This window comes from Podarcis melisellensis (assembly GCF_964234715.1).
Source record: "Podarcis melisellensis genome assembly, chromosome: 10".
In the NCBI taxonomy this organism is placed as follows: Eukaryota; Metazoa; Chordata; class Lepidosauria; order Squamata; family Lacertidae; genus Podarcis; species Podarcis melisellensis.
The window spans coordinates 26,885,889-26,907,450 of record NC_138542.1 but is presented as its reverse complement, the minus strand read 5'-3'; the positions used below and the strand labels follow the sequence as shown (position 1 = coordinate 26,907,450).

Genomic DNA, 21,562 nt, shown 5'->3' with positions numbered 1-21,562 from the left:
AATTTTTCAGCAATCCTAACAGCATCCATTTCAACATGGGGCTCACAGGCTGCCACTTCTACCCACACTCTAGTTATAAAGCACTGTAGACACACACATTGATGCAGATACTTAGATTAAAACTGACAGAATTGCCCCTCTGTCAGTCAACCACTGCCCTCCACAGGTTGAAGTCTGAACTACAAACCAAACACACTTGGATGATCTGCAGATAAAAATAGCATGCCACACTCACTGAAATCTCTTGGAAAGCTATGAAAACAAAGTGAAGTTTTATCTACGCACAGATTTGATTGAAGCTGTGGCCCTCTCACGGTTGTTCAGCTGCACTTCCTGCCCAATGGCCATGAGCCACTCTGCCAAGTGCTTTGCTGAAATCCACAGCACTCCAATAATCCACTCAGCTAAGAACCCAATAAAATAAAAGGCGTCCTGGCAGGATTTATTCTTAACAAATTCATGCTGCCATCAACTAATCACTACACTGGGATCAAAATGCTTACAAACTGATTTAGAATTTATTCTAGTATCTCTGGACTTGGAAGTCAATGGTTAGTTACCCATTGTCAAAGATGTCTCAAGGACAATAGACAGCAGTCCCGAGAGTACATCTGCACGTTCCACTAGAATAATAGAACTGTAGAGTCGGAAAGGACCCTGGGGAGCATTCAGCTTAACCCTCTGCAATGCAGGGATATGCAGTTGTCCCATATGGGGATTGAACCTGCAACTCTGGTATTATCAGCACCACGCTCTAAGCAACTGGGAACCCTAGAACTTGAACTCATTTAAGGCAGATAGGTAGGTATTACCTGACCAACCTTGAACTACAGCCCTGATTTCTCACCTGTTCACACCGGCTTATAGGAGATCCCCCTTTCTCTTTGTACCTGTTAAGATTTCATCATCCTTACACAAGAGCAGCTTGCTGGATCAGGCCAATGGCCCGTCTAGTCCAGCATCCACTTCTCAAGAATGGCCAACCAGATGCCTGTGGGAAACCTGCAAGCACTCCTGCCATTCCAATAATATCGTTACTGAGCAGAAGAACTACTGTTTCCTTCCCCTCCCTTTGAACATACCTCTAAAACCCATTTTAATGCTTTTACCAACTCTTGCAGCCATAGCTGGCATGCATAGCTTTCAGAATCAAGGTTCCAGGCAGCCTAAGAGCTTATGCATTCATAGGTCCTAGAGCCCGATGAATTAGGTGACACGGTAGGTAGGTATTTTACCATGCCATGGCACCCAGGCCATATTACACCACACGGGGGAGGGGGGCGGTGTTCAATCTTATCTGGTCCTCCCCATCATCCGCTATGCAGAGTCCAATCAAGTACAGTAGCAACAGGAGCAATACAGTTATTTCGCCCATCAGATTAAAAGTTTCCATCCTATCCAAACAAACATTGGATTCAGGTGCCGGAAAGCTCTGTGGTTGGAAGCAAATATCAAAAATAGCTCTCACTACTGATGCATGACACACCAACAATCAAAATAAAATAAAATAAATACTATCAAAGACACAGAAACATGGGTACAATTCAAGGTATTTAGTGGTAAAGACGTTTCAGGAACTTATAGCTTCATTGAAGAACAGTATGAACACTACCACCCTTACTTTAAAGTGCCAATGAGATAGATAGATGATAGATAGATAGATGACAGATAGATATAGATAGATAGATGACAGATAGATGATAGAGATAGATAGATAGATAGATAGATAGATAGATAGATAGATAGATAGATAGATAGATAGATAGATGATAGATAGATGATAGATAGATAGATATAGATAGATAGATAGATAGATAGATAGATAGATAGATAGATATAGATAGATAGATAGATAGATAGATGATAGATGATAGATAGATAGATAGATAGATAGACAGACAGATATAGATATAGATATGGATATAGATATTTGTAGACCTGGCATTCAAATTGCTAGGCACAAATTGATCTTTAATATCAACAAAATAATTCTAAAAAAATCAGAAGTGTATGCAATTAAAACACAATTATTTTATGTTAAAAACACAGTTACCTATAATCAGGCTGACGACTAGCAGGATGGTCATCCCTTTGCCATCTATATCCAGGATCATCCTATAAAAGTGAAATTGTACAATGCAAAATTGAGTATAATGCAAGATACAGTTTGAAGAATTAAAACTTCATCAGTCTTCTACCTTACCTTAAACACAATCCACATAGTAGTAGGGCTCTCAATTTCACCACACCTCTCACAAATATTTGGAGCAGTTCTTTGCTGAGAATCTTTCTCAACAATATATAAAACACTACAGGTCTTCCACAGACACTGAAGTTACTAAGTATTATGAAACCAAAATTATTTCCCCCAAAGGGGCAAGGAGCAGAATGCACCGATCAAATGTTAAATCCAGAGATTACCGTATTTTTCGCCCTATAGGACGCACCGTCCCATAAGGCGCACCTTACAGGCAGCCCCCAAACAGGCAGCTCTCTGCAAGCCGTGGGAGCCCAGGGCTGGCTCCCGCCGCTTGCGGAGAGGTGCGCGAAGCTTGGACGCGCTGAGCTCAGCGCGCCCAGGCTTCCGCATGCAGGCACATCTCCGCAAGCGGCGGGAGCGCTCCCCCCGCTTGCAGAGAGGTGCGCGAAGCTTGGATGCGCTGAGCTCAGCGCGCCCAGGCTTCCGCATGCAGGCACCTCTCCGCAAGCGGCGGGAGCGCTCCCCCCGCTTGCGGAGAGGTGCGCGAAGCTTGGACGCGCTGAGCTCAGCGCGCCCAGGCTTCCGCATGCAGGCACCTCTCCGCAAGCAGCGGGAGTACTCCCCCCGCTTGCGGAGAGGTCCGCGAAGCCTGGAGAGCGAGATGGGTCTGTGCGCACCGACCCCTCTCGCTCTCCAGGCTTCAGCGAAAGCCTGCATTCGCCCCATAGGACGCACACACATTTCCCCTTCATTTTTTGAGGGGAAAAAGTGCGTCCTATAGGGCGAAAAATACGGTAGATCTTAATTTGCATGTTGCTGATGAGCTTGTTTCATTAGGCACACAGAATGATAGACTGATGAGACTGAGACAATACTTCTACAACAGTAATAGCCATCCTCCAAACAAGGTGCCCTGGAACTATGAAAATCCATTATAGAAATGAGCAAAAATGAGGCTAGATTTGATGCACCATTTAAAAGGTAACCTAGTGTGTTACATTTTAGGAAATAGAATCAAAGCATTGTGGTTGCTTTCCTATTGTGATTACATAACAAGTTTCATGGTGGTTGAGGTGCAAATTCAGGTATCATTTCTTTGAGCCGGTTAATTTAAGATAGAAGCCCAAAAAACCCATCAGGAGCATGCAATTTCCAGCTGTGTGCCATGAGGGGCAAAAACTTAACTTACCATTCTGTGTGGTGGTCCACTCCTTCTTTCGTGGGCAAAACCGCGGCCTTCTCCGTAATCTCTATAGCCAACAGGAGCATGACTATATTCATATCTACTGTAGCTTCCTTCCCCAGGTCTCTCTGGAAGTGGTGGTTTCTTGTTTGCAAAGTTGACTTCTCGAGCATAGTCTCCCTAAAAAAGTGAAATGGTGTTTTATTTCTAAGCCACTTCAGGGGAGTGAGAGCCAACCCAAGGCAACTCACAGAGATTTCCACTTTTTCTCCTCCTCCTCACGCACGCACGTACACACACACACACACACACACCTGATCAGGATAAAGAGTAGTTATGTCAAAATAGCCCAGTTTCTTCCACCATTCTATTAAGATTTTACCACTACTTAATTATAGTTGCCTTCCCATATTTAGGGCAATGCCTAATTATATCTATCTGCTTGCACAACGGAAATCCATTGGGAAAATAAAACTTAGTGTCACCTCTTCCCCCTTCTGCCTTCCCAGTACCATCCAAAATCTACTCTAGAGGGGTGAAGGACTCTCCAGAGCAGAGCGGATTTTGAGGGCACGGGGGACGTTGTGGGCAGATTTAGGAGAACCTCGCTGCTCACATGATACAGGAACTCACACCCTGAGATCTAAAATTACACACTTCTTCCATTATGTTTCCTTTTTAATAATTCAAAGTTACTATATACTTGTTCTGTTTGTTTGTTTAGTTTACTGCCCTTCCTCCGAAGATAAATGAGAACACAAAATAGATAATAAAACAAAATCAAATCAAATCAATTACCACCACAAACACATTTAAAAGACCACAGAATGTTAATCAGCCAAAGGCCTGGTTATACAGAAATGTTTTCGCTTGGCGCCTAAAGATATGCAATGAAGGCCCCAGGCGAGTCTCCCTGGGGAGAGGTGTCCACAAACAGGGAGCCACTGCAGAAAAGGCTTGTTCTCGTGTTGCCACCCTCCAGACCTTGCATGGGGGAAGCGCACAAAGAAGGACTTCAGATGATGATTGCAAGGTTTGAGTTGGTTCATATAGGGAGAGGCAGTCCTTGAAGTATTGCGGTTCTGCTACACTAAAGGTTTTATAAGTCAAAACCAGCACTTTGAATTGGGCCCGGAAACCGACTGGCAGCCAGTGCAGTGGAGCCAGGTTCAGTATAATATGTTCCAACTGACTTGCCCCAATTAGCAGCCTGGTCACCAAATTCTGCACCAGCTGAAGTTTCCGAACAGTCTTAAGAGGCAGCCCTATATATAACACATTGCAGTAATCTAAAGGTTACAAGAGCACAGACCACAGAAGTTAAAGTTATTCCTGCAAGATAGGGGTGCAGATGGCTCACCAGCTGAAGCTGATGGAAGGCACTTCATCCTTTGGAATTCTTTTTCTAAAAGAAGTGCAAAATTCGGCAAACTAATAAAATATGTTGGGTTGGATCCAGAATTGTGCTCAGCGAGATTATGCTGGCAGTAGAGGAAGCAGGCAGAAAGAAAACTATCACAAATTTGTTTTCCCCTCTGCAAATTCCTGAAAACCTGCTCTCTTGAACACTGTGCAAAGTAGGCTAATACATGAAAATGCTCTCCCCATCTTTCATTCAGAGGTGAGCATCTGCTTTATTCCAATTCCCTCTGCAAACTGAAGAGCTCTTACAGTTTTCAGAGGAGGGAATCTGGACCCAATCCTTTGGTAATACACATTTTACATTTTTACTGTGAATGATTTTTCTAAGCTTTTCAAAACTAGTATAACTTCTGCCTTAAAGGAAGTTGAGGGATAGAAATTAGAAAACACATGACATCTAATTTTTATATTGATAGCAAAGATAGATATCCATCCACTATTCTGTGTATGGAAAATATTCAGGATCACATAAAGTTGAACTTAGCAATAATTCTGTGCATTTCTTGTACAGTGGAACCTTGGTTCCAGAACGGCTTAGTTGCAGAACAAATCGGCTCCTGAAGTGTTCCGGTTTGTGAATGTTTTTAGGAAGCCGAACGTTCGACACAGCTTCCGCTTGAGTGCAGGAACCTCCTGCAGCCAACTGGAAGCTGTGCCTTGGTTTTCGAACAGTTTCGGGAGTCGAATGGACTCCTGGAATGGATTAAGTTCGAGAACCAAGGTACCACTGTATTGGAAACATAAAACCATTTAAAGGACCAAAAGCAGATCCCTCAAAATCACTTAATAATTATTGAAATGCACTGATCCTTAGCTAAAAAAATGCTTCTGTAAACCATTACTGTCATCATAGAGTAACTGTTGGTCAAAGAGCAGTTCTGCCAATTTTTACATCCTACTGCTGCTTAGCTATTAAAACAAAAAAAACTGACTGACTAGATATATGTCGTTCAATCTCATCCAATCTCCAGCCCGTTGAAAATGAGAAGAGCACTCTGACTCCTGTAAAAGGAATTAAGAAGCATCACATACCAGAAGAAAATTCACCTTTACTTCCTTTGATTTATTTTCCCCTAATGTGTTGCAATTATATAGTCTCCACAAAATTCCCACTCCAGCTACTGCTGATGGGACAGCTTAGGTTTATGTACCCTCCCCTATGTATAAGAAGGAGGGAGAGACTGAAGCCAGAAGCCGCTCTTCTAGGTATGAGCCTTTCTACGCTGTTTACCCCTGGCCTAGTGTCACAACGTGCAGATATATTGGACAGTTGCAGAGGAACCTTAGTGCCCAGTTCTCCCAGAGTAACACACCTGACAAAGAAGAGTGCTCAAATGGTAGTTACCAGTTTGTCTTGGTAATGACAAACAGTGCCATAAGTGAGAGCCAGAAAAAAGGTGCACAAAAGTAAAACCATCAAGATTTACCACAAGCCAGCTTAAAAACTTAAAAAGAATGACAACCTAGTTACTAATACCTGGTGTTCTACGCTGTCAAATACTTTCGTCAAACACTGCAAATGAAAAAAATTAGAAAGTTTTCTTTTTTAAAAATCCCATTGGTTATCACTAAGGCTTAAAGGAATTCGTATATTTAGGATATTTCTATACCACATTTTCAACAACAGTTCTCAAAATGGGAATTCTGGGAATTGTAATTCTGGGAATTATAACATATAAACAATGATAAAACAGGAAATTGAAGCAACATGTAAATAACTAAATGATTTGAGAGGCATCCTGTAGATGGAATTACGAAGGCAGAGTGCCACAACCAGGAGGTCTTACATCAGAGGTCAAATGTTCTTGAACACAGACATCTATAGATGACCTCATGGCATGGACAGATGTCAGAACAGACACTCCTTTGTTCAGCTAGATAAGCCATGTAGGACATTAAAAAGGAAGAACCACCACTTTGAATTGTCTTTGGAAATGGGCTGGGATTTGCTTAACAATGCCCTTTTTAATTTAATTTTAATTTCTTCATAGATGAAATTAATACTGAACAGTTTTGACATTTTATTCAAGTCTAAGATATAGTATGTCAAAACTGTATCTTGACTAGGGGCAAAACATGGAAATATTCTAAGTTTCCATTGCTGCTCCAATTTGTCTCCCTATAAAGGCCAATTCTGATATTACTTTTTTTCTACACAGATAAAGATGTAACTGGGGAGGCAAGCGAGGTCTAAAGGCAGGAGTCTTTGAACCATCCAAATGTTCAAGTCTGCCATATAAAACTGGCAAGGTTCCTAAACCATCACACAGGTGTTTTTTTAATCAGACTTGTATTCTTACCCAACCTTTGCATCTAAGATATTCTATGATTTGCTCCCTTGCGTTACATAGCCATTTTACATTTAAGGCACCAGAGAAAACCAACTCAGAAATGGACTGCGTAGTACTGAACTATTTCAGAACTCTATTGATCCAATATGAGTTCTGCAGCTATGCTAGGCTGTATTTGTCCTCAGGGCAGGACTGGTAAAAGACCTCTGCTTCTGCAAAGGATTTGAGCCTGGGGAGCAAAAATACTCATGAGTCATTTCATGGAAATCAGTGGGATTTATTTCTGAATGGATTTGCCGAGGACTGGGATGCAAATGTGATTTTAATTGGCTTTTTGAAGAGCCAATATCTACTCTCTGAATTCTTCAATCCAATATGGCAAACCATGTTTGCAAAGAGAAAAGTAATATTGATTTTGTAAACTGCTTACAGTATTTCAAGTGGTATATAAATTTTGTTAAATAAAAATTGCTTTATGTTTAAGTTTTTACAACTCCCAATAATTCTCTCTCTCTCTCTCTCTCTCTCTCTCACACACACACACACACACACACACACACAAACTTTACAATGTTGCCTTTTACTGTCTCAATTGTAAACTTCTCAGTTCACATCCTGTCTTCCAGGTTACAAACGTATCATTAAAAAAGTGGGATGTGAAGAAAGATTCACAGACCAGCAAATAGCGGGAGAACCTATGCGCAAAGAACGCATTATTAGGTGGCAGCTTCACTACCATTTGAAAGTCTCACAATGCCCAACACGGGTATTTGGGAATGAACTTAACAAAAACTCTGATCTTTGTAATTTAACAAAATCTAGCCAAATTTTTAGCACTTTGCCCCCAAAACAATTCATTTGTGCCTACTCTTAACATCCACCGAAAGGTAGACTGAGGTAGAGAAGGTAAAGTATTCCCCAGTAATCCAATACAGCCCAATAAAGGACATTTTACCTAAAACCTAGCGTCCCCATGTGGTACCCTCAGTCACCTCCTTCGGCGCCTTTCTTTCTTTCTATGGTGGGGGATTGGCTGCCTCCTGTTTTTGATGGCAAGTTGTGAGAATTAAAAGTTTAAATAAATATTTTGTGGTGCTCGCGACAGTTTCTAAGATTTCCAAATATGTCCCTGAGCCCTAAAAGGGGGCTCCTGCATTAAATTAACCCATGACTACTGAATTCCCAAATATCTGGGGGGGGGGGGAAATTACACTGAACTGCCATCAAGATTCCTATTCCAATTTTCATAACATCATTCTATATAACCCTGCTTGAGTTTGACTCACATCCCCTGGTTACATGTTCGGTGTCTTTAATAGAAACCCTCAGTGCATAGTCCAAGATAAAAGATTTGGGAAAAGGAAACGATAAAGACAAAGAACTATGCGCAGGAAATACGTAATGCAGATTAATGGCACTATACTTACATCAGGACGTGGAGGAAGCCGCTCTCGCGGAAGTCTATCATAATCATATCGTTCATCAGACCACACATCATCTCTTCTGTATGCCACTAAAGATAAAGATTTTATTACCTAAAGTCAAAACTTGGGTGATGGTACAAGTACCTGAAAACGTCTTCTACTTTTCATGAGATACATTGTCATATACTGGGAAAACCCAAGATTCTAATACACCAAGTTGACACTTATTTATCTGGAAGCGTCAACTGATTTCAATAAAACTTTCCCAATGCCATTAGCATTTTTTTTAAATCATTTGCCTGTAAATATTCAACAGTATACCTCAAGGATTCTTTTTTGACATGGATTTGGTGGTGCAGAATTTTAAGACAATTTATATATTTGAAATATGCCAATTTTTCATTTTACACATAATTAACTCAAAGCCTCTTTGGCCTGGTTTGCATAGCACATTAAATTATAGCTTAAAACAAACTATGATTTAATGTGAATGAGCAGAGTGCTAGTGTATGCTCCTCAAAAGTTCTCACACGGCTCCTCTCCTGCTGCTGCTATAGATGAAAACAAGCCAGATGCTGGCCTGGGGGTTACTTCCCCTAAGAAGCTAGACTTTGGTTTGTTTCCTCCTTGGTGCAGCAGTGGCAAAGACACAAGCTTAAGACTTGTTGAACTCCACTAAAAGTGTCATGAGGCAAAGAGGGAGCTTGTAAAACTAAAGCCTGCTCACATACTATAATACTAAAGCATGGCCTGCTATTTGCACAAGTCATAATTTTCTCATTTATGACATACATGCAAACTAGGATTTGTCAAAGGTGTGAAAGATGAGGGCAAGCAATTATCTGTGCCTTGGAGAACTGATAATAATCCTTGGGGCATATCTGCATTTTCCTGCAATGTGACTAATCAGTATGCTCTCACGGAACAAGTGGGCCGGTTTTAATTCATAAATAGCTAAATTAAATTGGGCTCACCAAATGTAACTAGAAAAGTTGACACGCCACAACCTCCGTATTTAAATTATTATGTGCTATTCAGTCTAGGGGAGATAAACTCCAAGGGTCAAATAACTTCACCTGTTTTAAAAGTGTTATTATACACTACACAAGGCTTGTTCATTTTCTCTGCAATGACTCAATTACCTTTTACTAAATTTACCTTTACCTTTTGATAAGCTGTCAGTAGGCTTTAAACCCACTCTTAAGCTGTCCTGTAGAACTACTGTTGTACCTGTTGTATGCATTCTTGTAGTAAAACACTGAATCAAAGCTCACTGACTGAACTTGCAGCCTTGTGGCTAGTCCAAATCTAGCTGTATTGTCCAGGTTGGCACTACCATATGGGAAAAGAGAGAAGACGGCATGAAAAAGCCAAACAAATATTTAGGTTTGTTCATTATTATGGCTTATCTCATCTTAATTTCAATGCTTACAGTGAAATTCTAATATTACATTTCCAATTGTGTTCACTGCTCTTCTATTTCAGCACACATAGGTGATTTAAATAATTTCAGAACATCGTACAGGCAATTCCCCACTTGTGCATGTTTCCGCTGACACACGTGTCAAAAGGGAACAGGGAGAGCAGAACAGGGGAATCCTAGTTTGCAATGTCCCAGTGATGCATGCCTAGAACAGAACCCCCATGCAAGTGGGACATTGCCCTGTAATTACATAGGTTTCATTCAAAGCACCTGTGAGAAGAGTTCTCAATCCCTGCTAAAGAAAGGCGAGAGGAAGTCAGTTTTCACTCACTTATCTTTTAAACCAAAGGCTTTCTCCCAAGGGCTTGGGGTCTTCTGAAACATGTGGGTGGTTCACAAGAGAGGCAGAACTGGTTAAATTTACCTCCTTTCTGTGAGTAGATGCCCCAACTGGATCATGGGCCCTTGAATTCACAGAAGGACTTCTTCCTTCCATGGATTCACCTTCGTTTGAATCCAGCCACATAAACTTTTTGACCTGGTGCGCATAATAATTTATGTAATAATTAAAGCACATCTGACCAAATACTACATACATCTGACATGTAAGATGATTGATCGGGTAAATAGATATTATATTCGCTTGAAAATTCTAAGTGACCTATTGTGTCATTATATTTACTAAGGTTGTTACATATTTTACACAGAAGAGCAGTATTTAACTCATTTTTTGATGGCTAATACATCAGTTCAGTTAACAGATGAGAGCACACATGTTTATGTTTGGGTATGATTTAATTTTACTTAACACATTTTTAAGAGGCCGTGGGTTGAATCCAATGCTATCTGTATGCGAATAGAATGGATTTCCATTGACATAACAGAACTTCCCCTTCCTCTTCTCCCCTGCGCCCCCAGAATCTGTCCAGGATGGTCCCCAACTCTTCACTTAACATTAAAGGTAAAGGTAAAGGTACCCCTGCCCATACGGGCCAGTCTTGACAGACTCTGGGGTTGTGCGCCCATCTCACTTAAGAGGCCAGGGGCCAGCGCTGTCCGGAGACACTTCCGGGTCACGTGGCCAGCATGACATCGCTGCTCTGGCGAGCCAGAGCTGCACACGGAAACGCCGTTTACCTTCTCGCTAGTAAGCGGTCCCTATTTATCTACTTGCACCCGGGGGTGCTTTCGAACTGCTAGGTTGGCAGGCGCTGGGACCAAGCAACGGGAGCGCACCCTGCCGCGGGGATTCAAACCGCCGACCTTTCGATCGGCAAGCCCTAGGCGCTGAGGCTTTAACCCACAGCGCCACCCGCGTCCCTCACTTAACATTAGCAGAACTTTTAAAAATCTGAAACGCACCACAATTATAGTTTTTATTTAAAAAAAACAAAAAACTTTTTGCCCACTGTGTAAAATAAAGAGCTTTGTTATCAGAACTAATTTTAGTTCAACAGACATAGCATTTGAAATCACTTACTTTTGTTCTTTCTTCAACAATGTTTTAAATCCCAATAAATTCGTTCCTGTGTATTTTAAAAACAAATGTAAAGGGGGAATGAATCTATCTCAATTAAAAGCAAAATAACATTAAATTGGGGCCAAAGAACTATGAACATGAAGACAGTTGTGCAAGGGGACTCTTCCACTCTCCCTTACCTTCTCCAGTACTTCTGAAAATCTACTACTGACAGTTAGGAGACAGAACCCTCCAGTACCAGTAGGGATACCTTTTCTAATATGGTGCCTGCTTCAGCACATATACCAGCACATATATACCATTTAGAACCAAGATTTGGTTCTAAAATCTGTACAAGCCAAAAAACAATTTCATTTCCAGAATTCCTCAAAAGTAATTCTGTACGGTCATCTATCTCTTGGAGTCTGTTTCCAGGAATTTGAGGAGCTGCTGATGGGGGTGGGTGGACAATAACACTGATTACCCCATGCCGGAAAAGAAGACATCTGAGGAGCAGAGCCCTTTGGTCAGTAGTATTACTCCCCTAATAGTAACATGACACATATAAAAATGAGATGGTTGTGTCAATAAAAGCTCCAAGAGAATAGGCTCGTACAAGGGCGAGGAGGCTGAGGTATGCAGGTATGTGTGTCTCGCACACACAAAGCGGAAGCCAAAGGCTGGAAGCCAGTATGCTGGCTCCATGAAGCAGAGTATCATGAGAAGTTAATGCATGCATGTTCATCTATTTTACCTCTGGTTCCTGATCTGTGTGTGGATTCCCTTAGTTAGATGGGGCAAGGGCTTGTGGATGGTCCACATTTATTATCCAACACAAACAAGAAATTGTGTTTAATTTACAACAAGCGTGTTCAGTTTGCAGCAAGGCAGAAAAGGAGGAGGGTGGCAACTGGAAGCAACTTTGGCTCTGTTAAGTGTAACGCAGCTCTCCCCTCTTCCACTTCTGTTGTCGTATGCAAGGCACGTTTCATGTATTTTTGCTGGAAGCTGCCCAGAGTGGCTGGGGAAACCCAGCCAGATGGGCGGCTTATAAATTAAAAAAAAAAACATTACTATTATTGCAACTCTGCACAGACGCGACTGCAACAGAAGTTCACCGGATGGAACATTTCTCAACCCTTCCACGTCTCATCGAAATTTCTAGGCAGCGGGTTCCTGTTAAAGAGACCCAGGAACGGAATCAGCAGCAAAGGAACTCAACGTGCAGCCGGCGTGTTTTTCAAAGACGTGCTGCTAGTAGACGTGTAGTACTGCGCTCCTGACACCACGTCTGAGTGAGGGACGCGTGAATCCCCTCGCCCAAAGGCTCCCGAAGTGCCACGCTGCCGCAAGAGGAAATCCCATTCCCCTCAGCGGGGCTTCCTTCCGAGGACACGTGCACAGGGCTGCGGCCGACTGGCTCAAGACTATAACCTCAGCCGAACTGGCACTTGTCTCCTGAGGCGCCCTTAGCCCCGCCGGGCCAACGGACCGGGCGAAAACCGAAGGCAGCATCCAGGAGTGACCTCCGAGAGATCCCCAAGAGCCGGGCAATGCCGTTCTGCGCGTGCGCCTCCCAAAAAAGGAGGCCGGCCATGGGGAATTGGGAGGGGGGGTTCCTTTTCTCTCTCTCCCGCCTACCCCTCACCCACCCTCGGTCCATAATCCCTTGTACCGTACCAACCAACTCACCCGCCGCCAATCAGCACCGCCACAACACGGAGCTTGTCCCTAACCCACTTCCGGCGCGTAGGGTGACGTCACCGGAAACGCGCGTCCATTGCGCGTCCCTCCGACGCCCGTCCCAAACCGAGAAGTTTACCATAGAGAGCCCTGCCAATAGACCTCCCGCAATAGAGCTTTGCCAACAGGAGCGGCCATAGAGTTGTGGGAAAGGAGCGGCTGCCTCGCATAGGGCGGCGTTCAAAGGGGACCCGGAAACGAGGGTCCTTTAAAACGAATAGACTTGGGGTGGCCGAGTTTGTCCGCTCCCCCCCCCCGCCGCAACCCTAACGAAGACTCGTGCTTATTACGTCATCAAAAAGGCGCCCAGGCGTGAGGCGTCCCAGAGGGAGGGCGACGCTCGGGACCACAGGAGGGGGAGGCGGCTCCAGAGGAAGCGAGCGCGATGGTTTGGCCCGACTGAGCGGCTTCTCTGGGCTGCAGGGAGTCCCTCAGTTCCTACCTTCGGAGGTGTGCGGCGGCGTCCTTAACCCTTCGCATCCCCAGTGGGTGCTTCGGACCCTCCTGCTTCTGGGTTTACTTGGAGTAGAGACCAGTCGCCCCATCTCTTAAAAGCCCTTCAAGCGCAGTAGCCCTGCAAGAGCGCGTCCCCCTCAAGTCTTCATCGAAAACCCTGCGAAGGACTTGACATCTGAGGAAGCAAGACCTAATCGAGCTGTCAATTCCACTTCGTGAAGTCTGCTGTCCATTGAAGCAGAGATTAATGAAGCCCGCCTAACGCTTCCAGGGGTAGGGTTCAGACTTTTAACTACTCACTCAAAACTGCTGAAATATGTAACAAATTCAAGCCATTCGATTTACCCATGATATTGCCAAACGATACTACTCATAACTTTGAATGGACTTTGTTAACAAATCAGTTGCATACTATTTGTGGCACAAATGGGGGTGAATACTGTATTTACTTGCCACATGCTCTCATATCACCTTCATGAAGCTGTGAAAAAGGTTCTGCTTGGTGGATGACATCCAATTTCCCACAGTGGTCACCCAGATGCCTATGGGAATCCAACCACAAAGCATAAGTGTAGTTTCCCAGCAACTAGTATTTAGAGGCATACCTATAGCAATTTTGACTACTTCCATGAGTTTGTCTAATCCACTTTTAAAGCCAACTAAGTTGGTGACCATCAGCAATTTTAACAGCATAGCAATATGTTGTGTGCAGAAATATTTCCTTTCTACCACTCGGCTTCATTGAACAACTCAAGGTTCTAGAACAGGGTAAGTCTCATACGTATAGGTCAAAACACAATCCCCCTTCAGGGTGGAGAGATTACGGTGATCATCTCCCTGCGATCTCTCCCCCACTCAGCTGAAGCAGAGGCCATCCCCTTTCCCAACAGAGTGTTAGGGAAACCAAGCTGACCTACCAGTCCCCATCAAAATGGGAGCAAAGGCAGGGTACAGAGCACAATCTCCAATGTTGGCTGAGCTCTCTGATGTTCTCCAAGCAATGACACTGGTGTCTTTTCACTTCAGAAGATTCCATCCATGTCTTAATTTAGACTGCTGAGAACACTGGAATTTGCCAACCATTCCCTGTTGACTGGATAGGTTTGTGTGTTTTTTAAAAGTTTTTATATTGCCACTGCTGCTCATAAAGGCAGGAAAAGGAGGAGTTGCAGAGAATGCTGGACGCTGGTTTGGGTGGGTGGTTGGGTGTTTATGTTCCTGCCACCAAGAAAAACAGTAGGAGATTGATGGGCTGTTCAGAATGGATTTGTTCATCATTGGTTCCCCACCCCTCTTCTAGTAGTATGGGAGGAAGAAAAACTTCCCTCTATCCACTTTCTATATGCTCTTCATAATTTCATAAGCTTTCATCACATCCCCACCACTTGCCTTCTTTCTAAACTAAGAAGCCCAAATCTTTCCTCATAGCACCATGGTGAAAAGAATGAAAAACTGGTTTGTTACCTTTCTGCTCCTAGATGTTGCTGTAGCCAGAATTGTCGTTGGCTTGCTGGGGAGCGGGATTCTCACTTGGAGGTGTCTGGACAGGATAGATACCTATCTCCTGCCTCCTTTCCTGACCACTTTCTGGAATGATAGTTGATCTGGGTGGTTAAGCATGTAAATATAAATTTTTAAATAGCAAAGTCTTTGCTGTCTATATTTTTGTTCATGACTATAGTTTATAAAATGGTGTGTTAATTAGCTAAGTTAACGTTAACTATTTTTTCTTTTTCTTTTTGATCTCTAGAAAAAAATGAGTGGAGGATTAGCACCAAGCAAAAGCACAGTTTACGTGTCCAATTTACCCTTCTCATTGACAAACAGTGACTTATACAGAGTAAGCAAGAATACTTTGAAATTATGTATGAATTTAGGTATGATATATAAAGCCTTAGGCAGCTCAGGACTACAGTACCTCAAGGACTGCCTCTACCCATATGAACTGGCCTGGACCCTGTGATCATCATCTGAAGCCCTTCTTTGTGTGCCTCCTCTGCAAGAGGTCCACAGGGTGGCAACATGAGAACAGGGCTTTTCTGCAGTGATTCCCCATTTGTGAATAGCTCTCCCCAAGGATGCTTGCCTGGCTCCTTCATTACATATCTCTAGGCATTTCTCTATAATGAGGCCTTTGGCCAATTAAACAATCTGTGGCATTTTAAATGTGTTTGTGGGAGGGGGGTTATTGATTTGTTTTTGTTTTTCATGGATTTTGTCTTCGCATTTTGTATTTTTATGTTGCGAGCCACCCTGTGGATCTTTGGATGAAGGGTGGTATAGAGATTTAATAAATAAATATCAAGTTTTAGCTACTTTGTGCATAGCCGTAGGTTGCATGTTACATTGTTTCTCTTGTCTTACGGAAAAACACTTATTTGCATTCTTGTTACACATTGCCTTACCTTAACAGCTAAAATCCCCTTTTATGTCTTTTCCAGATTTTTTCCAAATATGGCAAAGTGGTTAAGTGAGTAAAGATTTGACATATATTGCATATTTTTAATTATGGTTTGTGACAATTAACATAGGGAGCTAGTTCACATGTAACATTTAGAGTACCTCGTTTAAAATTTACAAGCCAGCAGCATTATTTCTGAATGGGAATGGGAATTTATGCATTCATAAGCAATCTGATAATGATTTTTTTTGTCCTGCTAGAGAAACATGAGCAGTTCTAGTTCTCATCCAGATATATTTTAGATGGCTAGAATACTTTTTTTGTTTTTTTTAACACATGGAAACTGTGATCCTTCAGGTAGTGATGGACCCTGACTCCCATTATCTCTGACCATTGGCTATGCTTGCTGGGGCTGATGGGAGTTCAACAACATCTGGGGCGGAGCACAGATTTCCTCTCCCTGCTTTAAAGCTTCAGCCGGCTGATACTATTGAAGGTGATCCTTCATATAGCCTGGTCTCAAACCACTTAGGACTTCAATGATATATGAACTGTTAACAAGCTCTGTATTGTAATAATTGTTACATATAAAATGAGTCAAAGAGCAAATAATTCAAAAAGGGCAGTTTTATGCTGAGTGATATGTAAACACACTCTTCTTTTGTTCATACTAGTAACTTGCTTATGTTTCAGAGTGACAATTATGAAAGACAAAGACACACGAAAGAGCAAAGGGGTTGCTTTTATTTTGTTCTTGGATAAAGAATCAGCACAGAACTGTTCTCGGACGCTTAACAATAAACAAGTGAGTGTCAACAGCATACATTGTTATGAGGAAGAGTTTGATTCATTCAGAAAACTTAAGGTTATATTTGCTTTTCTTGCCACTTGCATTTAGCTGTTTGGAAGAGTAATAAAAGCAAGTATTGCTATTGACAATGGAAGAGCTGCAGAATTCATCCGCAGGCGAAACTACTATGACAAATCAAAGTGCTATGAATGTGGAGTGAGTATATTTATAAGGTCTCTAGCAGAAGTATCTGTTTTTGGTCCCGCACTTATTCTTAAGCCAGTTCAGCTTGAAGCACACTTCTGGATTACCAACTATTAAATTGATAGATAAATTGTTAGAATTATTTTCCAGCAGTTACTATAACTTTCAAAAGTCAGCTTGCAGATAGCAATTCCTTCTTGCTTTATCACAGTTCATATGCTAATATTCACATGCACTCTAGGTCATGCTTCTGTTTTTAAGTGTTTGCAAATGCTACACTGTCTCTTCCAAAGAGTAACACATACCTGAAGTATAGGCCCACTTTCTCAAAATATGCATTTGTGAGGTGGGGAATATTAAAGGTCACAGTCCTTCACACTTTTGCTGCGTGAGTATATTTGTGGGTAGGCACCTCATTAGAAGCTTTCCATTTAGCAGAGTTTCTGGAAGCGGTGGTCAGCAATTGAAGCTACACTTTGAGAAGAAACACTCACAGACACAATAAAACTCAGTCAAGTGATTTATTGCTTGACTGGTCATAAACGCATCATGGTAGCACTATTTATAATCATTACAGCAGTAGCTGTAACGGCATACTTAAGTTTCGGTTCCTGTTTCTTTTTAGCAACGATGTAGGCAAACACAGTCTATAGGCAGTCATGACGCATCAGTTTACAGACAGCGTTTGGTGGTCAGTTGTCTTCAAAAACTGAAAATGAAAGTTCTCCTTTTATCGGCCCTTCCAGCTGAAGCTGCACATGCTCAGAGTGCCTCTCCCACTTATATATGACTGTTCTGGAATCTTCTTCCTGTTCCTGGATGAATGACTTCCTAACAGGGAAACCCTAGAACCTCTTTGCACTTCAAGAATTAATAAATAATTAGTTAGCATAATAGTTTGTTTGTATATTGATTCTCAAAGCTGTTGCGCTTTTCTGTGAGTTGTGAGTTCTGTTCACAAATATATATACCTTTTCTCTTAAGGAAACGGGGCATTTAAGCTATGCATGTCCTAAGAACATGCTAGGGGAGCGTGAGCCACCAAAAAAGAAAGAAAAGAAGAAAAGAAAGAAAGCAATTGAAGAAGAAGAAGAGGAAGAAGAAGAAATGTAAGTGCAAGGAGATGTATGAAGCAGCTTTCATTTCCCCATTTTTTTCTTGTGAGTTTATAAGATATCCTTCCTTCCTTTCTTTGCTGCACAGTGAGGGACAACCAGAAAGTGAAGAGGAAGGAGAAGACCCTGCTCTTGATAGCCTCAGTCAAGCTATAGCTTTCCAGGTACTAAAAATACCTATTTTGATTCTAATTAAATGTTAGCATTCTAATTTTTAAAGGAAAGCTGGAGAGATCCAGAATGTACAGGAAGGGATTGTTCTGCTCGCTTCTGTTCAGTGTCATAATTGGTGCTAGTCTCTTTTCCAAAGCTATCTTCTCCAGGATGATCTGTACATGGACAATGGACAACTGGGGATTTATCATGATTCACATCATGATGCTCATTTTGTCCCTGGTTAAATGGCTAGTTACAAGAAAAAACTCAAAAAGAATGCAAAAAGGGAGAAACTAGTTTGGAAAACTGCCAGCTATTAAGGTTTATTGTAGTTCTCAACATGTTTTGGAACTGAGCTTCTTTCTTTGGGAGCAATCCTGGACTTCCTGAAACACATTTTTTTTCTGAAGTGGCTTTCCCAATTTTTTTCTCATGGTGCTTGTGCAAACTGCTTCAGATATTTGTGCAGGCCACTACAGAAAGTCTAAGATAGCTTCTGAAAAAGGAACTTCATTTCCATAATGCCACAAGGTGCAGTAAAACATAATAGCTGGCACTCCTTGAGAACTAGTTTCTCCTTCTTCTTTTCTCTCTCTTTCCCATTGAAGGTCAACAATTATTATGCATCACCAGTTGCCTGGGACTAGATTTGGATCAAATGCCCTAACTCTGTCCTATGGTTTTAAAACCTGACATTTGGGTGCAATCGGGTTTTGTTTAGTTCAGTGTGGGTTGTTGTTTTAGAAAACACTGTATTCTGCTTCGTTGGGTTCCTGGAGAAACCATTATCATTACAGTGTTAGCAATAAAGATTCAGAAGCCAAGATGCAAATCCCACACTTCTGCTAAACTGTGTGACTTCAGAACAGTGATCTGAGTCAAAATACCCTGCTATGCAAGTGAGAGGTGCTTCTACTCACATAGCAAGTGGAGTAGCATCTTCCTTCGTCGTCTCCTAAAAAGCAACTCCAAATGGCCAAGGGACCATCTACAGCAGCTCTTCAGGGTGGGAAGTAAGGGACAGACATTCATCATGTACAAGCAGGAAGCTATCTGCCTTCATAGTGGGATCTATTTTGTGTTAGTTATTTACAATACTTGTCAACAGTTATTCATCCTGCACTGAAAATCTTTCCATGGCCAGGAAAGTAATTTTTCTAATCCTTCCAAAAGGAAGATTGCATAAGAGGGAATGGCTCAGTGTTGCAGGCGAGGCAGTGGTACAGATTCAAGCAATGTAGTACCAAGAAAAGGACTGGCCCGTCAATAAGTATATTTCGCATTACATAATTTCATGTAACTCTCTGTCTTCAATTGTCATGCAGCAAGCCAAAATTGAGGAAGAACAGCAAAAATTGGTGCAGGCAGAAGAAGAGGCCTCAACCTCTGATTCAAGACGACCGCGGATCAAAAAAAGTGCATATTTTAGTGACGAGGAAGAACTTAGTGATTGATTCATATACCATGTACATTTATAAAATGTAGGCTTCTTTTATTCTACATGTATTTGTGATGCTATGAAGACTTCTCTCCTATTGTAAATAAAATATTTGAGTAATTTGAGGACATCAGATATTTCTTGTTTTGTAAATTCTGATGAAAAGCACAGCATTTTATCAGTTTTTGTAATCTTATTTTAAAATCATGAACTGAATTGTTTCCATGTCATCCTCAAACATACTACAGTAAACATGGCATTTATTTCTAGAAGAAGCAGCTCTAAGCTTGTAAGGCATACCTAGAGAATTTCACTCTTGGAGACATAATGTAAATAGCAGTTGAACTCCAGTTGCATCCAGTGTTAGTCCTATTCAGAGTAGACCTGTTGACATAAATAGACACAACTAAGTTAGGCCCATTAATTTCAGTAGGTCTGCTCTGAGTAGCGCTTAGTTGGCTACAATCACATAACTCTGAAATTATGCTGTAGATCTGTGTTGCAATATACATCTAAATCAGTTCTTTGATATAGTTTGGACATGGTACATGAAATCTGAGGGCCGAACTAAATATGACAGGTGGGATGGATGTCACAGTGTCTTCCTCTTTGAATAATAAAACCAGCCATGTGTCTTTCTCCCCTTTGCCCCTCCCTCCCCACATCTAAAGCTAATAGCACCATGTGGGAGATAACTAGGAACAGAGCCACAGCCTGGGGCAAAGGGTTAACCATCACTCCTTCCGCAGTGGTGCAGCCATAAACCAAGTGGGCAACTCACGGTTGCTTTTACAACCCCCCAAAAAAGACAACAGGAGTTTCAGTCATTGATCTCCCCAACCCATCCTTAGGCCTTGAGAGTGGTGTTCTTTAAACCTAGAATTTAATTCTTGGAGGAACTTCCCTCCACCACCACCCGACTGTAGTACAATAAGTTAACACTTGGTTGACCACCCAGCTGTTGGAAGCATCAAATTAAAAAGGAAATCTAACGAGGAAGGATTGTGATGACACAAAGTGAGCAGAAAGATCAGTTTATTTTTCATAGCCCCGGATTTGTACAGGACAATAACCCATTGAATTGTTTTGCCTTGAACAATTATTTGTATTTTCCAATATCTCTTTAATATAGGGCATGGATGTCAGAATTTTTGGACTTAACAAATCCGTGGATTTTGAAGTGTATGGTGTGCTAAGCGGCTCATGTATCTTGTGGCGTTGCTAGCTCTAAAGCAGATTTAAGTGTTTGTGTATTGAGAACCTGCTTTCACTTTTAAAAAAGAATCCTCATAGTTATTCACAAAAACCAGAAACATGTGAATGTGCATGGTGAATGGTATAGAAATCTTCATGCGAGCTGGGCATTGTTTTAAAGAAGCAGACTCAGAATTTCACATTTTTTCTAAATATTTAAAGCAAAGTGTACAGTATAATTCTCTAAACGGTATGCAGGCTCCTTGTGGTGTGAGAGTGAAAGCCGCTCTGAAATCAGTTGCCCCTGAAATCAGTGAGGAAATATGGTTGGTGGAGACAGAGCAAAAAAACACTGAAGGAAGAAAAAGTAGGCATATGATGCATAAGAAGGTAACATGGGGTGCAGAGGCAAAGGATGTCTGGTGGTGAAATGAAAGTGGGGAAACAGGAACTTGCATTATAGAATAAAGAATGCAAGCTAAGAAGTACAAGAGCACTGTGGATGGGATGAGAGAAAAGGCAAGAGGATTAAGGGAGGAATTTGGGAGATCTTTCATATAAAGGGAAGAGTAAACCGCAGAGCGAAAAGAGGTCAATAGAACCACTTTCAAAATAGTTACAACTGCAGTAGATTTCCTCTCCACAGTTGACACTGTGAAAGTG

At 41.9% G+C, this 21,562-nt stretch overlaps 2 protein-coding genes across 18 annotated transcripts in view; one reads left to right on the top strand and one right to left on the bottom strand.

Moving 5' to 3' along the window:
• Positions 1–13,184, bottom strand: part of PPHLN1 (periphilin 1) — a 28,091-nt gene extending 14,907 nt beyond the window's left edge. The window contains exons 1-8 of one of the 15 annotated variants that reach the window (XM_081929005.1): positions 13,095–13,109; positions 11,424–11,469; positions 9,685–9,852; positions 8,524–8,609; positions 6,283–6,318; positions 5,742–5,807; positions 3,390–3,563; positions 2,054–2,115 (exon numbers count right to left, since the gene is read on the bottom strand). In XM_081929005.1, coding sequence (XP_081785131.1) covers positions 2,054–2,115; positions 3,390–3,563; positions 5,742–5,807; positions 6,283–6,318; positions 8,524–8,609; positions 9,685–9,763 — 503 coding nt within the window. In that variant the 5' untranslated portion in view covers positions 9,764–9,852; positions 11,424–11,469; positions 13,095–13,109. Of the gene's footprint in view, positions 1–2,053; positions 2,116–3,389; positions 3,564–5,741; positions 5,808–6,282; positions 6,319–8,523; positions 8,610–9,684; positions 9,853–11,423; positions 11,470–12,476; positions 12,559–13,082 lie in introns of those variants that run through there. The other 14 variants (XM_081929012.1, XM_081929007.1, XM_081928998.1 and 11 more) reach the window with 14 other exon arrangements.
• Positions 13,185–13,479: 295 nt separating this feature from the next.
• Positions 13,480–19,838, top strand: ZCRB1 (zinc finger CCHC-type and RNA binding motif containing 1). 3 transcript variants are annotated; one of them, XM_081929047.1, is made up of 9 exons: positions 13,480–13,874; positions 14,628–14,702; positions 15,352–15,441; positions 16,043–16,071; positions 16,696–16,807; positions 16,901–17,008; positions 17,981–18,105; positions 18,200–18,275; positions 19,593–19,838. In XM_081929047.1, the coding sequence occupies exons 3-9, from the start codon at positions 15,358–15,360 to the stop codon at positions 19,719–19,721; spliced, it is 663 nt and encodes a 220-aa protein (XP_081785173.1). In that variant the 5' UTR covers positions 13,480–13,874; positions 14,628–14,702; positions 15,352–15,357; the 3' UTR covers positions 19,722–19,838. The 3 variants fall into 3 exon arrangements, with proteins under 3 accessions (XP_081785173.1, XP_081785174.1, XP_081785175.1); XM_081929048.1 differs by lacking the exon at positions 14,628–14,702 and having other exon boundaries at positions 13,481–13,874; XM_081929049.1 differs by lacking the exons at positions 13,480–13,874; positions 14,628–14,702 and adding an exon at positions 15,200–15,221.
• The last annotated feature ends 1,724 nt before the right edge of the window (positions 19,839–21,562 follow it).